This window comes from Vombatus ursinus, unplaced genomic scaffold (genome assembly GCF_900497805.2).
Source record: "Vombatus ursinus unplaced genomic scaffold, bare-nosed wombat genome assembly UNPS02014816.1, whole genome shotgun sequence".
In the NCBI taxonomy this organism is placed as follows: domain Eukaryota; kingdom Metazoa; phylum Chordata; class Mammalia; order Diprotodontia; family Vombatidae; genus Vombatus; species Vombatus ursinus.
Genome location: NW_020954594.1, coordinates 4,057,751 through 4,074,414, shown reverse-complemented (window position 1 = coordinate 4,074,414; position 16,664 = coordinate 4,057,751). Strand labels below are relative to the sequence as shown.

Genomic DNA, 16,664 nt, shown 5'->3' with positions numbered 1-16,664 from the left:
GTGGATTTTTGACTTAGGTCTCCCTGATTCCAGGCCCCTCACTCTATTCACTGTACCACCAGTTGCCCTTTACATTTACGAAATGCTTTACATGCATGATTCAAGTTCACCCACCCCCCCCATAGCCCAGTGAGGTAAGCAGCAGGAATGTTACAGTTCCTACTTTACAGATGAGGAAAATGAGGTTCTGATGGGCAGCTAGGTGGTGCAGTGGATAGATAGAGGGCCTAGAGTCAGGAAGACTCATCTTCCTGAGTTCAAATCTGACCTCAGACACTTCGTAGCTGTGTGACCCTGAGAAAGTCACTTAACCCTGTTTAATTCAGTTCCTCATTTGTAAAATGAGCTGGAGAAGGAAGTGGCAAAGCACTCTAGTATCTTTGCCAGGAAAACCCCAAATAGGGTCACAAAGAATTGGACACAATTGAAAAATGACTGAACAATACAAACAACGAAGTATCTTATTAGTTGAGTGGAACCCAGACCCTTCCATTACACTAGCCTGAGCATGGTTCAGCACTGTTCTAGGTCTCTTGTGGGGTCCAAAAAAGCATCAAACATGAGTTTCTACATGGACACATGAAAAGTACAGTATGGGATTAAGTGTGTGATGAATGTCATGGGAGTTGGTAGGGAAACTGGATGTGGGGGAGGAGTCTTAAGGGAAGGCTTCATGATTGAGCTTGAGCTGGATTATAAGGACAGATAGTATTTAGACAAAAGAAAAAGGGAATGGCATTCTAGATAGGTGGTATGACATGAGGCAAGGTGCAGAGGGGGGATGGACTGATTTGCTAAGAGTGGAAGGTTGGAATAAGGGAGGAGTAGCAGATCAGCTGGAGAAATAGGATGGCACCCCATTGTAAATTGAGAATTTTGAATGCCAGGTAAAGGAATTTGGGGTTTACCCTGGATTGAGAGATGTGGAAAGTTTGTAGTTCTCAGGACACTAATAGAGGAAGAGCAGAGACAGAGGTAACAATCCAGATAAGTCTAAAGTCATCTGACTTCAGTAGGCAGAAACACCAAAATGCACAGACATTAGCTTACAACAGCACTGAGACTTTTGTGACACCCTCTATAGGCACTCTAACTCACATTTTTACACTCAACTCCTTCCCACTTTATGAGAGAATTAAGAAACTTAGGGCAGGGTTTCCCAACCCAAACCATGCTATAGACTGATAAAATCTCTGAGGTTTTTTCCCTCTCAAACTACCCTCCCTTCCCCTCCAAAGCTTTAGCACTGGGACTTCTCAGGGGGGTGGAAGCCAGGAGCTAGAGAAAAAGGAGTGGGAGGAACAAGATGGAGAGGAGGAGGAAGATAAGGAGCCAGTTTTTAAAGTTTATACGTTTTAAGAAGTAAAGACACTTGGTAATAAAAGGTTTGCAGAATGGGGCAGGGGGAGGCTCTGTTTAAGGACTAGGGTTTAGAAAACATGGACCTAGGGGATCATGAGGAAGAGGCTATAGCATCACCAGGATTAGTCCATTAAGTGTCTTAACAGACAACTGAGAATTAAATCTGGCTTTGAAACCTCTGGGCACATGGCATCCTACAATAGAGAAATGGTCTGTTCCCAAATTCAGGGCAGTAATGGAGTCAGTTGGAGTGTTCAGGGCATGAAAGGCATTTCTCAGGACCTACATCTATGGTGGGGCCTGTCTTTTTATCAGCCACATACTCCATATGAACCTTTGGCCTTTCCTCCAAAGCACTCTTACTAAGTTCTCATAATATCACTGAGAGGGAGGTTGGACGGGGATTGTTTACTCCATGTCATAGATGAAGAAATTGGGACCCCATACAAGTTGAGTGACTTTTACAGAGGTCATATAGCCAGGCAGGAGTTTAATTATTTCCTTCCCACCTCAAATCCTTTCTACTAAACTCTTTCTTTGGTCAGAGATTAGTTCCCATAATGGGAGCTATTGTTAATCCACACATACCTACAGATCTTCCTACCTCCTCTAGGCTTCCATACAGCTGCAGAATGTGAGAGCTAGAAAAAAACCATAGAAATCACCCAATCTAACTTCATCCTTTAACACAAGAGGAGACTGAGGCCCAGAGTTAAGTGACTTGTCAAGGCCACACTTGGGGGAAGATCCAGGATTAGACCTCAGGTTTCTTGACTCTCAGTTTGAAGGGATTTTTGTCTTTTTACATGTACATATACATATACATACATACACATATATACTATAAATATACACACATATCACATATATATTTTTCTTTTTTTTATAAAAATGTTGACTTCTGTTCAGTAACAAAGAAAGGGTTAAATGAAACCAATTGACAAAACACCCATGTATGACAGTGTAAGTAACAGTTCCAGGACTCTCTACTGAGAACAAGGAGGTGTGGTCCATCCAGTGCAATTTCAGTATCCCCTCGATCTCTGGCTTGTCTTGAAGGAGGGCTCCTGCTAAGGCTCAGGGAAGGAATAAATCAAGAAGGACTTACACTTTACAGCTTGACCCCTTTCTCTGTCCTCTTTTCTCCCGCCGTCCCAAAGTTGCTACCATTCCCATCACATCTCAACCCCAAGTCAAGGCATCAGTAGATGCTACAAGAGGTAGGGATCCTGGGTGAGCTAAAGCTCCTCTCAAAGCATCCCATCTCCTCACCTTGGTCCTTCACCTAACACAGTACTTGGCCCCTATTATTAAGTAAGCACTTAATAAATATTTTCACATTCATTCATTTGTTCATTCATCCATTCCTTTAGATGCCCTAGGAATTCCCCACTCTACACCATTCCCTACTGATAACTGGGGGAATTTCGTTACCATAATGTCACTGACTGCTCAGCTTTCTCACTTCCTTGCTGCCTCATAGATCAACCTTCCCCTATTTATAACCTCACTATTTTCCTCTGCCTCCATTTCAGAAACCACTGGGCTTCCAGAGAATTACAGTTGGGGCTATTGGCCCCAGCAATCAGTCCCCAGAAGAATGTAGGTGGTTACAGTGCTAAGCCACTGGCAAATTGTCGCTAATCTTGATGAGTGCAACTTCTCTCTATGCCAGAGGAACCTTTAAGAGTATGGAACTAAACACCAGATTCCTGGAAACTCTTTAACACTTTCAGATTATATTCTTTTTTAAAAATAGATTTTAATTGACATTTAGTTACGTCACCTAGACTTCCCCTATATCTGTCCTTTAACCCCTCCCTGAGAGGGGAGAAAAGAAAAAGAAAAAAAAATCAGCAAAACCAATCAACACATCAAAACAACAACAATAACCCCAAAACAAAAACCACTGACTTTATATTCGATGTTCCACACCTGTGGAATCCCCACCTCTGCCGAGGAAGATACGACATTTCTTCTCATATCTCTCTTTTTGGCAAAGGTTTTTTTTTTTTTATAATTTCACAATATTCACTTTTGATTATTTTGTGATTGCTGTTCTTTCTGTTTACATTCATACGCTTTGTATATATTGTTTTCCTGACTCTGCTTTCTTCACTCTGCATCAGTTCATGAAAGTCTTTCCTTGCCTCTCTGCATTTAGCATGCTCATTGTTCCTCACAGCACAATAATATTACATTTGTGTACCATAATTTGTTTATTTTTTTTTCCATTTGCTGGGCATCTATTTTGCTTTCACTTCTTTGCTACCTCAAAAGGGGCTGCTGTCAATATTTTGGTGTATATGGAGCCTTCCATTTGTCATTGACCTCCTTGGGCTACCTATGGGTGGCGTACATTCTAACCAAATGAGATCAGTAGCTATTCCCTGAGCATCACCTGCCTCCTTGCATTCACAAAGGTCCTCCCCAGCACCTAGGAACCTCTGAGAGATGCATTTCGCCAGAGGCGCACCTAAGCCAGTTCTTGGCCATATGGTTCAATGGTTAAGACTTTGGAGCAGAAAAGCAAGAGCCAGCTCTGGTCTTGCCCCTGACTTGTCAAGTGATCTTTGCCAGGCCGGTGCAGAAACCTGCTCTAACTGACTCTGGAGAGCCTATTATCAGATTTTTCAGTGTGACCATTTACACCTCCGAAATCAGCAAGTGCTACAGATCAGGGCTTGACTTACTGTCATGTTGATTGCTTAGACCAATAGAGTCAAACCCAAATGCAGGTCGTGTATTGACTTAAAAATCTAATACTATCTGTGTCTTATTGTATTTTTATTTTGTTAAATATTTCCCAATTACATCTTAATCTGGTTCCTGCTGCACTTGGGGATGTTGCTGAAAGCCCACAAGGCCCAGACTTAACTTGAGAAAATATTAATAATGCAGATTTAAAATTAAAAGTATATCATCTGTAATTTTTTATCAGCACACTCTTGCTCTCTACCACACTTTCCTGGACTTGGAAAATGATTTTACCTGATAGACAATGTAGTAAAAATGATGGAACTACCTAGAGTAAAACTTGTAATTAGTGTACTGAGTAATTGTGTGCCATTCATCTTAGTTCTGAACAGGGATACCCTTGGCTCTAGCTTGTTTGTTCATGTATAGATGCACGGAGATACAAACAGAAAGAAATGGTGAGAAAAAGTAAGAGATTAAAGACAAACATGCTCCTTTCCCCTTTTTCTTTATCATGCTGTCTCTGATCCTTTCTCACTTCTCTCTCTTCCTTTTAAGTTCTACCTGAGTTTCTTCTTTCCTTGGTCTCTCAGGCTAAATAGTTCTTTCTTCTCTTGTCCCTCTCACCATTACTGTCCTGACTTGCTCTTTGTCTCTAAGTCTGGTTCTTTCCTCTGCCTTGATTCTCTCTCTTTCCTTTTCCCTGTCTGTCTGCTTGTGCCTGCCTCTTTGTCTATCCCCCGTCTTTGTCTAGTTTTCCCCCCTTTGTTCTCTGCCTTTCTGTCTGCCCATGCCTATCCTATTGGCTCTGTCTCTGTTCTCTCCCTCTCTACCTGTGTGTCTCCTATTCTTTCTTCTCCTCTGTCTGTCTGCTTACACATGCCTCTCTCTACTTTCTGCCACTATCTCTTGCTTTTTCTCTCTGTCTCTCTTCTCTTTATATCTAGCCCCCTAAGTCTCTGTTCTCTTGCCATAGACATCCTTTATATCCTCACTGTCTCTCCCTAACACATTCTTTTATGGGCTCTGAGGGTGAGACTGAGAGGGAGGGGTAGATGGGGAAAGAGGAATACTTCCTTCAGGTGACTAAGTTTTGTTATTTAACTGATAGGTCACTAGGGACAGACACATCCCCAGGTTCCCATTCTGAGAGGGTTGCTGGAATCAAACCAACCAGGGCCTACATGTGTTCCCCCCATTAACCCTCTGTCCTGTGACAGTACAGACAATTTATGCCCCTTTATCTGTGGCAGTATGTTGCCATAACCTGGGTCATTTCTTCATTTAATATCTTCCATAAACTTCAATAAGCCTGTTCTGGAACGGAGTAGTTCAGAGAAAGCAGTGGCATCTTCTCTGCAGAGGTTGGGGGTAAGGTGAGGAGAATGGGGGAGAGGCGATGACACAGACTGTACTCAGCAGGGTGTAGGGGTAAGGTCACTGGATTTGGAATCAAAGGGCCTGACTTTGTTCTGCTAATTACTAAACTGTGTGACCTTTGGGAAATGACTTGGGCAAATTTGAGCCTCGGTTTTCCCCAGGTAAATTGGAGGCATTGGACTAGAATCTTGTTACTAGAAGGGGTCCCTTTCAGCTCCTTCTATGACTCAGGGCCCCAGTCCATGGGATGGAAGGGCTAGGTACTTAGCCAGACCTGCTGGGTAACATGTGTTTCCTTTCCTGTTCTGGAACTCCTTCGGGCCGTCCGGTACAGTGTGCCAGATACTCCCAAAGGGGGTAGTAGCTGTCTTGGGACCTTCTTCTAGCCCTGCCTCCAGCTCCATCATCAGCAACATCTGTGGGGAGAAGGAGGTAAGTGCTGGGTCTGGGGAGAGGGAAGAGGGAAATAGGGTAGATGCTGGGGGATATGACCAACTGTGAAAGATGAGCTTGCCTTCAGCTTGAAATCTCTGAAATATTTAGGAAAGAAGTGGTCGTAGAAGCATAAATGTTTCTGGCTAGAAGGGCCCTTAGGCATGCTTTCTGGATTCTATCCCTGTGCCTCTGGGTGGGAACACCCGCCCCCCAAATGGAGTGCTGTAAAAGATGTCTAGAATGAGAAATATCCTTTTTCCTCTGTAAGTGACTACTTGCCAAGCCAAGAAGTCATTCCTCAAGTCTAACCTGAATTCCTTCTGCTTTTGGTTCATTTATTCTGATTCTATCCTTGGTGGGGAGGGGAGGGTGCCAAAACCAGTTATTTTTCATGTATGAGAGAAAATCCCTGGCAGAAAACCATCAGTGATTATAACTGCCCATAGTGTCCTAGAGGTTGAAAAGCTAGGATGTGAAATCAGAACTGTCACTTTTTGGAGTTTTCGCACCTATACACCCAAGTTGCATTAACCTTGTCCTGGGCAATGGGAGCAGTCACACGTTACCACAGCTGTCCCTCATGAGACTGGTTTCCTCATCCTTACTCTCTATCCTGGCCCGGAGGAAGGATTTTTCTTTCATTTAATCACTACAAGTTCACAATAGAAAAACACTTTGCCCACACACTGGCAAAAACAGAACAGTTTCCACTAGCCAGAAGAGAAGGGTTGTTCTCTCATACCACCCTCTGGCCAACAGCCTGTCCTACAGTCAATCACCTTTCACCCTCCTTCTGTCCAGGTGAAACAGCTTTGCTTCTTCAAAGGTCCCATTTTCCAACCTTTCATTTAGGCACTGCTGGACTCTCTCCCAGCCCCTCTGCCATCAATCAATCAGTCAATTCAAATGGGCACTTGGAAGGGCCTGCCTGGTGTTAAATTAAGCAAAATGATAGCATCTTAGATTAACAGGCTATATGCCTCTTTCTGTTCTCCAGATCCCTTCTGTTTTAAAAGGGTTGTTTATAGAAGGGTCAAAGGAGACTAAATTGGTGAAAAAGACCTGAGGCTTTTAGCAGACCACAAGCTCCAGATGAGTCAAGGGTATGACATGGGAGCCAAATAAGCTGACACAGTTTGGATCTGCATTAACAGAAGTGAAGTGTTTAGCAAGAAAGGTCCATAGTCCTCCTGCTCTGGTCGGGTCCCATCTGGAGCAGTGGGTTCAGATCCAGGCAGTGCATTCTGGGAAGGGCTTTGATATGCTATAAAACATCCAGAGTAGGGTGACTGTGGATAGTAGGAAGACTAAAGATAAGGCCATCTGGGGATCAAGGGAAGGAAATGAAGATGTTTAGCCTGGCGAAGAGCAGACTTAGAGGGGATAGGATTCCTACCTTTAAGTATCTATCACAAGGAAGAAGAATTAGACTTATTGTGTTTGCCCTCAGAAGACAGAATAGGTGTAACTAGAGGATGTAGCAGAGAGGCAGATTTAGGCTTGATGCAAAGGGGAAATCTCCTCAACAATTAGAGCTCTCCACAAGTGGAAGGCATTGCTTTTGGGATTCGGGGACTTCCTGGTGCCTGGCAGTCTTCAAGCAGGGGCTGGTTGAAGACCTGTGAGAGATGTTGTGGAGGGTACACCTACTCTGGACTGAACTAAACAGTGGGTCTCCTGCAGGCCTGTCCCGCTCTACAATTCTGGTACTCCTGGACTGAAAGGTCTGAAACTAGAGAAGATACAGGAGAAGTCCCTTCCCCTTTCTTCCTCCCCAACTTTCCCCTTGCCTCTTCTTTAGCAGAGGTGGGAGACTGTGGGTGTAGAGCTCTGCAAATAACATCAGATTTTTCAATATGTTGGTTGTTTTTGCTGAACTTTTCTTTCTTTTAAAAAAATCACTCTTTTTCATTCATTATAATTATAATGGAGGAGGAAGGACTTACTCTTATAAATGATGGCTCTCTGGGAGAGGTTGAGGAACAATAATGGGAAACCTAGGTGTTGAAAAATGGAAGGTGACCCCAAATTTTTTTTTAAAAGAAAGATCAGGAGCTGCCAAGCTTCAGGAGCCTTGGTGAAGAAAGGACAATCTCTTTATTTTTCAGACCCTCTGTGTAAATCTTCATCCTCGGTAGGTTTTCCCCTTTTCTGTATGCCACTGTGAAAGAGGATGAGTTTTTAGAAGCAGGGTGGGATACTCTTCCCAGAGCAGCCCTGGAACATCCAAAGGAGGCCAGGCCACTGGGCAAAGAGCCCAGGATGATCCTCCAGCCCCGGCCCTCCCCCGAACATGCTCCATTGCGCCTCACTCCCATTCCAGCTCCCCCTGGAACTCCTGCTGGTCTTCCCTGCTCTTATAAAGACAGTGGGAGGCCGTCAGCACTTGGTGCCTCGGCTGAATATTTATTTCTCCTGTTCCCTGGAATGTAGCACTTCTTCTGTCCACACTCTGATTTATTGACTGCAAATGAGCTTATTATTAGGATTCCTAACCATAGGCCCATTAGCCTCTCCCAGCCTGATAGCATTGAGGACCCTCCCCAAGAAGAGCCAGTTATATAAGCTTCTTTGCCTCTTTCTAGCTTTCCAAAGATCTCTCTCCTCTCACCTCTGAGTGAATTTCCCTAAAAATTTGAAAGAAAGAAGATAGAAATATCAACTCTTTCAGGGATCTTAGGATCGTGGATTTAGAATTGGAAGGGGTCATAGAGATCAAGTGGTCTAATCCCTTCATTTTCCAAAAGAGGAAATTGAGGCCCAGTGAGGTGATGATTTGCCTAGTGTCACAGAGGTCAAAAAGCTAGGATGTGAAATGAAGACTCCCGAACCCTTATCCGGTGCAGTACTACACATCCTGTACCCTTCTCCTTCACTTGCCTTTGGGCAGCTCCAGAGGGACCTGCCACAAAGGAATTTTTTCTGTAACAATCGTTTAGTTCCAGTATCTAAACAAGTTTGATGATTAGGAAATTCTTCCTGATTACTCACTTAAATCTTTTTTGCTTCAAAAAAAAATGCCAGCTCAAATCTGCAGCAGTCTTGTTAGTCTGACAATGACAGGGGTCTTGTCCAAGTGAGAGTGCCAAAGTTTCTCTTCCCTTCTCTCTCTTGCCCCTTTTATCTTTCTCTCTCCTTTTATAATGCCTCCCTTCTCTGCCCCTTGCTCTCTCCTCTTCCCTGTGTTCTTAGACCCTCGTTACATTTTCACTCATATTCCCTACTCCCACTGCTGGCTGGCATTCATTTGAAGATTTGTCCCTGCCGGTGCTTCCTTTAACCCACGTTGGCATATCCAGGCCTGAGGGAGAGAATTCACCTCTACCTCCCCTTGGCCCAGTAGTTCCTTATAGTATCGGTGACCAGACCCTGGCATTGCTCCATGATCATCACCCATCCTTTGTTTGGCCACAGCAACCTTCTTCCTCAGGCCAGATTATGCATTTCTTTTAATATTTTATAAGGCTGAAGTGCTGTACGCTGATCTCCCTCAGCTCTGGAGGAAAGAAATGGAGCTCTCACTGAAGCTTCGTTTCTTTAAAGGCTGATAATATCTCTGCAGCCTTGCTGGACCCTTTTCTACTTCAATGCCCTGTCCTCCCCCTCCCCGCTTCCTCCCACAGTGGACCTGGCTGGAATGTGATTTGCATTTTCAAATCAATTGCTGATTGATTTTTGTCATAGAGAGAGAATCACAGGACTAGGACAGTGTCCAATCCTTTCTTCCCAGATCCAATAAGGGCAGGCTGGGTCCTTTCACAACCCATCTTCCATCAGGCTCATTTTCAAGATGTATATCTATTATATAACCCTGGGGAGATGCACACATGGTGCCATAACACACAGCCTTAGCCATCCCTCCTGGGGCCCTAGGTCCTCTTTACTCCTAAACAAAGCTTACCTATTATGGAATCCAAGGCTATGGGGGAAGAAGTGAACATTTTGTTCATTTTATCATTGCCTCCAGTTAATTTTGCTGTTGTGGTCACTTAGATCCTGAATTGTCCCTAGAATATACTAAATTGAGTAGTTCCTGCAAGGCCTAGATTTTGGGGAAGAGTATCAATCTTGCTGTTTCTAAGACCAAGCTAGCTGGATGGTCAAAATAAAAAAATACCTGGAAGTTGCAGATAGGAGATAACATCAAAGGGTTCTAAAACACACCCAAGTATCACATCATTACAACAACCTTCACTTCCACCATCCCAAGACGTACTCTTTCTCTCTGTCTCTGTCTCTGTCTGTCTCTATCTGTGTATGTGTGTCTCTCTATCCCTCTCTGTCTCTCTCTCTCCTCCCTATACTTGGTCTCTTTTTTTAAAATTATTATTACTTCTCCCTCTCCAAAATGCCTCTACTGTTCCTTGTAACCAGAACCACAGACTTTCAGAGTCGGAAAGAACCTAAAAGATTATCCAGCCCAATCACTACCAGGAATTCCCTTTATGCCCTGCCCTCCATGACAAGTAGACGTCCAGCCAACCAGATCTCACCTGGTTAAAAATGCCCGGGAGGGTGGGGTGGGGGGAGGAGGAGGGGAGGGGAACCTACCAAATATAGTCTTCCCCGGAGCCTTTCCTCCTTAGGAATGTCCCTATCTCACTCTTCACACCCTCCGTAATAGACTCAGCTTTTGCATCATCTTTCCGTAAGTTGCCAGCCTCTTCTACCCCGTCTTGGGAACCAAGATGAAAATAATTGTTTCTTTTTTATCTTTGACCCAATTGTAAATCCCTATTAGGACCAGGAAGCTCCCTCACTCACTCCAGTGAGGAGCCACATACCTTCCCTCCCCCAGACTCCCAGTGTGCAGGAAGGAACTCTGCCAGAGTTAGACAAGAGAGCCTCCAGTGAGCTGGCCAGTTGTCATTGCTCCAAGCACCAGGACCAAGGACACTAGAATGAAATCAAGGCAGATAGCAGCTTATAACTCTTTCACTTTCCTATTACCCACCGAATAGCTTAAGCCTCCTATAAAGCAGCCATCACAGCCTGTTAAATGTCTCATCCCCTGAGAGGGGAGGAAAGGGAGGCAGAGAGTGATGGCTCCCAGAAATGTCAGGATTAGATGCAAAGGGGACCTGACATTGTTCTAATGAAGCCAAAGCAGATATTTATTTACCTGGCTCTGTTGGGGAGCTTCCAAATCATTTCCTGGCCCAAAGTATTCTCCCCAATGCATTACTACCCAGAGACACTACCATGAATGCTCCCCTCAGTGTCCATAGATGTTTGAAGTTGGCTGTCCAGCTATCAAGTAAACCCCGTGGGAGCGGGGGTGCAGTGGCTCTCTAAGCCACCTCTCCATGGTGACCACTCTCTGCCCTCCCCCCAGCAGTGGCTCTATAGGTCTTGTTCTGATCTCTCCTTTTCTTCCTCTTTCTCCCTCTCTCTTTTGCTCTCTCACACATCTCTGTTCTGATTGATTAACTACAAATGAAATATTATTAGGATTCTTCCTTCAAGAGCTGTTAGTCTCCCTGCCTTATAGAGAGAAGTTCTTCTATAGATAAGAAAACATCTATTCTTTTTCCCCTCCAGGCTCCCACCACCGGCTTCTAGCCTTGCTGTCAGTGTGGACAAGTCCCCAGTCAGGGGGCTTCTTGTCTGGTTTCTATTCATCTTAGAAGCCCCAGGGATTCGTTCCAGTCTTCTTCATCTCTCCCCTCCCATTTCTTTGTCCTGTCTCACTTTCTCTCTCTGTGACTCCATCCCTCTCTGTCTCTCTTGCTCTCTGTCTCTCTCTGTGTCTCTTTCTAGTTCTCTCTTTCTGTGTCTCTCTCTGTGTGTCTCTTTCTGTCTCTGTTCTCTTTCTGTTTCTCTGTCTCTGTCTCTCTGTCTCCGTCTTTCTGTCTCTGTCTGTCTCTCTGTCTCTGTCATCTCTCTGTCTCTCCTCTTACATTTCCCTTCTCTCTCTTCTTTTCCCCCTCCATCATGTAGTAAAGGAGAGTCTATTTCTTAATTGAAGAAACCCATCTTCTGCTTTCTCTCACAGATCTCTCTCCCTCCCCTCCCCCCCTTTTCATTCTGACTCCTCCTCTTCTCTGTCCTGCTCATGTTCTCCCCTCCATCCCAGGTGCCCCATTTCAAAGTGGCCCCTGAGGAATTTGAGAAGTCGCAGTCCCAGAGATTCACCACGCTGAACCTCCACCCCAGCAACACGGACATCAGCGTGGCAGTCGCTGGCATCCTGAGGTTTTTCAACTGCACCACAGCCTGCCTCATCTGCGCCAAAGCAGAATGTAAGTTTCCTGAGATCTGGAGCTCCTGTCCTCAGTCAGCACAGCCTGACTGCATCTGCACCCTCTTTAGAGTGTCCCCAGGATAGGAGGGGGGAAGCTGATTTGGAAAGTTAAGCCTGATAAACTGAACATGTAACCAAAGGGCTCTGTGTGTGTGTGTGTGTGTGTGTGTGTATGTGTATCTGTGGGCACATTTGCATATGTGCACGTGTGTTTATCTCACCCACAGCCAACTACATGTGTACGAGAAGAACACACGTTCTAGGTCATAAAGAAGCAAACCAGCAGCCAAGGCTCTTTGTATCTGCAAACTCAATTCCCACACTTCCTGCCTCATTGTTAGGGAGATACAAAAAGAGAGAGAGAGAAATTGGATGCATTTGTATTTGATAGTTCGAAGAGCATCTTTCCCTGGAGAGCGGGTTTTGCAGATGGAATGAGGTCTGAGGTCAATTCCTGATAAAACATTTTTTTTTAAATGCAGGTTTTGGAAATGCATTTTCTCTGACTTTCAGACAATTTGTGACATAAATTCAGCATTTATAAGATTTAGCTAACATAATCCAGCTCCTTCCAGCACACAATCACGTCAGTGCTTAAGGCAGCTGTACACCCACACTTGGTCATGCAGATGCTGACCGCTGGCTGTTGCTGTGGTACCAGACATGCACTGCATGTCACTCTCACATTGTCCTGCAGGTCTTCAGGACCTGCATCTTTATACACAGCCAGGTTTCAAAAGCCCATTTCACCACTTCTGCCCCTCCCAGAGTAGTCCTAGTACTTGCAAAAACTGGACACACCAGTCACCTTCACACCAACAGGATAGACACATTTGTTTTTACTGTGTTGTGTTCTCTGCTTTCCTCTTGTATATTCATTCATTCATTCATTCATTCATACAAACACGACAGATCCATTTGTTTTTTAAGATCTTATGATTGTTGCCTTCTACCTATGTAGGTGGAAGGCAGCATTCACCTCTAGCATAGGTGGACGGTAGGTATATTCATTCATTCATTCCAACAAATGCAACAGATCCCTTTGTTTTTACAATGTTGTGGTTACTGCCCTCCACCTGTGTATTCATCCATCCATCCATCCATTCATTCATTCACTCATTCATTCATTTGTTCATTCATTCATGCAAATGTGAGAGATCCATTTGTTTTTACTATGTTGTGTTTCCTGCGCTTTGCCAGTGTATTCATTCATACAAATATGATAGATCCATTTTTTATACCAGGTTGTGGTTACTGCCATCATTCTTTCATTCATATAAACAAATAAACAAACAAACATTGATTGAGCCCCTTCTGTGGTGTGCTAGGCACTGTGTAGGATACAAAGATGTATAAACCACCCCTTGCTCTCAAGGAGTTTCTAGTCTAATTAGGAAAAGAAGCTATATTGACACAAACAACAACCAGGCATATAATTCCACATATATAAGATGTGCAAAGACAAATATATCAGCACACACACAAATAAATAAAATAATTGTAGTGGAAAGAGCATTGAATTGAGTCAGAAGGCCTTTTTTTCCAACTTGGTTCTCCTGTTGACTTTGTGACCCTTTACTTTTCTCAGCCCAAGTTGCCATATCTGGGGATGTGGGAGTAATAATAACCATACTCCCTAACTCCCAGGGCTGCTGAGAGGATTCACTGACATTATATATGTATGTATGTATGTATATAAGGATGTATGTAAAATGCTTTGTTACCATGAAGCTCTATACAAGTGCAAGTTTTATTATTCTTATTGCTGGTGATGTTACAGAGATGTTGCCAGGCATTATTTCTTGAATATTAAACATACTCCAGACAGTAAGAGCCCAGAGTAGATAAAAAGAGAACACTATGGGCTCCACTGGGCAGTGAGTCACTATTAGATAGTAGGGGGAATTTCATCTGGATGAGCTGGACTGGCAGAGTGTAATCTCCTTGAGGTCAGGGTTCATTTCATTTTTTTGTCTTTATATCCTTCCCCCCACCTAACCCAGTTATTGGTTATTGGTTGATTGATTTAGAGTCAAGAAGATGGGTTCAAAGCCCTCATCTGTGTGCCTTCAGAAGAGATATAACTTCTCATGTATAAAAAGGGTATAAAGTGACTGACCTGAACTCTCTCCTAAGATTGTTATGAATCTCAAATAAGATAGGGGCTATAAAGCACTTTGCAAACTTTAAAACACCACACAAATATCACATTATTATTCTTTAGCTATGTCAAAAGTTGAAGAAAGTATTCTAGGTAAAGAGAAAAGCCACGAGGTAAGAATGTGGACAGTGTATTCAAGGGACAGCAGTTAGACCAGCCTTCCTGGAGTGGAAGATCTGTGTAGGGGAATAACCAAAGATAAAATGATTTTTGACACTCATTCATTGAACATTTATTAAGGTATACTGTGGGCTGAGCATTGTGTAAAGTAAAGGCAAAAGGGGCTCTGAAGTGAGATAAAGGCATGGCCTCTCCTCTTAAGGAGCTTTCAGACTTGCTAGGTATTAAGGTGCCTAAGTAAAAAAGAATAATTCACAAAATCAGTCAATCAACAAACATTTGTTAATCACCTACTATGTGTAGGTTCTGTGTTAGGTGCTGGGGACACAAAGACCAGAAAAAAAAAATTAAACAATAAATTCCTGATCTCAAGGAGCTTACATCCTATCAGGGAGATAAATGCATATAGAAGCATATGCAGAAATAAAATAAATGCAAGGTAATAGGTGAGGGAGGGCACTAGCAGCTGGGGGATAGGGGTCAGGAAAGGCTTATATGTTTGGGAGGTAAAAAGAAAAGTGCTACTTGAGACTCAAAGTGGGCATCAAAGAAGGCTTAGTAGAGGGACATGGCATTGGAATTAGAATTCAAAATATAGCTTGGAATTCAACAAGTGAAGAAGGGAAATGAGGACATGCCAGAAACTGGGGACAGAGTGAGCAAAGGCATGGACATTGGAGAGCACAGGGCATGTTGGGGGATTGCTGAGTAGATTCTTCTTACTGAAGTCCAAAAAAAGCAATTTAAGATAAGACTAGAAAGGTACAGCGGAATCGGATTTGAAAGGACCTTGAATACCAGGCTGAGGAGTTTGGATTTTTTTCTTAGAGTTCAGTGACACTCAACCTTTTTGAACCTGAAAACCCCTTTTTAACGTCAAAAAAAATTCGTAGACCTCCACATGATAATAGTTGGGCTATCACTTTCCATGCATTAAGTAAATACATTCGAGCTACTATGAATTCAATAGTGCTTTTGAAGGAATTTATATTTTATTCATCATAGTAGTCTCATACATTTGAAAAATAACAATATGTTTAAGACAGTATTTATTCAGTCTTCAAAAGTGTGCTTGCTTATTTATGGTTGGCATGTGAAATCTAGGACCCCTTGGAAAAGTTGTGTGACGATAACCACTGCTGTGGAGGATGGGGAGTCATTGAGGGTCTTTCACAAGCATGTGTCCCCTAATTTGTGAAGAACTACCCCTGGCAGATATGTTAGAAGGTTGGTATACTCCCAGATGTGCCCCTACATTCTTTTCTGTCCTAATTTTTTTGTACCTTAGTCTACCCACCTCAGGAATGAGCTTCATTTATAACATGCTTTAAGATCTTCAAAGGACAAGCCCTGCACAAGGGTTGATTGCCTCCTTGCCAGATTTACTCACCCTACTGTGCCAAAACTTGGGCACATCCTACAACTTAGAGTTTCCCACGCCCAGGGTAGAGTACCTCCATTCCCGCAGAGGCATTTGTTGCACTAATAATGTACAGCTTTTGCCCAGTAATCTTCCTCTTCAGAGGTCTTTACTGACATGAACTAATTAACCCTCCAAACATCCCTACCACGAAGGTATTTTTAATCACCACTCCACTGACTGGAAAGCAGCCGCATAGATGGGGTGCAGGAACATGGCCATGGGGGTGGGGAGCTGGAGATCTCCATTGGGGAATTAATTATGCTGGCCCCTGGCCCTTTCCTACAAACTAGGACTGATGGTGCCAAGGAAACTGGGTACACATAGAAACACACTGATAAACTCACTCAACAATCAGCAATTATTTACTGGGCACTATGTGTCAACACTTGGCTAGGCACGTGTACAAACAGAAGTATGAGATACATTTCTGACCTTCAAACACTTAAACTGTGTCCTCCCTACCTGCCCCTGTGACACCCCTGATGCTGTACAGATAGATCTCTTGGTATGGAAACTTCCTCCACAAATGCATCTTGACATCTTGTCTGTAATCTAGAGTCCTAGAGAGTTACCTGAGAAACTTGGAGGTTAAATGAATAGCCTACCATCATGCACCTAGTATGTATCAGAGGCAAGACTTGAACTCATTGCTCCTAGATTCCAGCAAGCTACCAACAGATCACAAATATATTGCATTTTACAAAGCTCTTTCCCCACACCCCACCACTGGAAGGTAGGCATTATAGTTATTCTTGTCTCCATTTTCTAGGTGGGGGAGATTCATAGAGATGAATTAATTTAATTTATCTGCAGTCCCTGAACTAGTGAGAAGAATACAGCAC

The 16,664-nt window shown here is 43.5% G+C and overlaps 1 protein-coding gene across 1 annotated transcript in view; it reads left to right on the top strand.

The window, feature by feature from the left end:
- GRIK4 (glutamate ionotropic receptor kainate type subunit 4) overlaps positions 1-16,664 on the top strand; it is a 436,546-nt gene that overhangs the window by 150,753 nt on the left and 269,129 nt on the right. The window contains exons 3-4 of the mRNA XM_027835648.1: positions 5,774-5,871; positions 11,951-12,116. Coding sequence (XP_027691449.1) covers positions 5,774-5,871; positions 11,951-12,116 — 264 coding nt within the window. The remainder of the gene's footprint in view (positions 1-5,773; positions 5,872-11,950; positions 12,117-16,664) is intronic.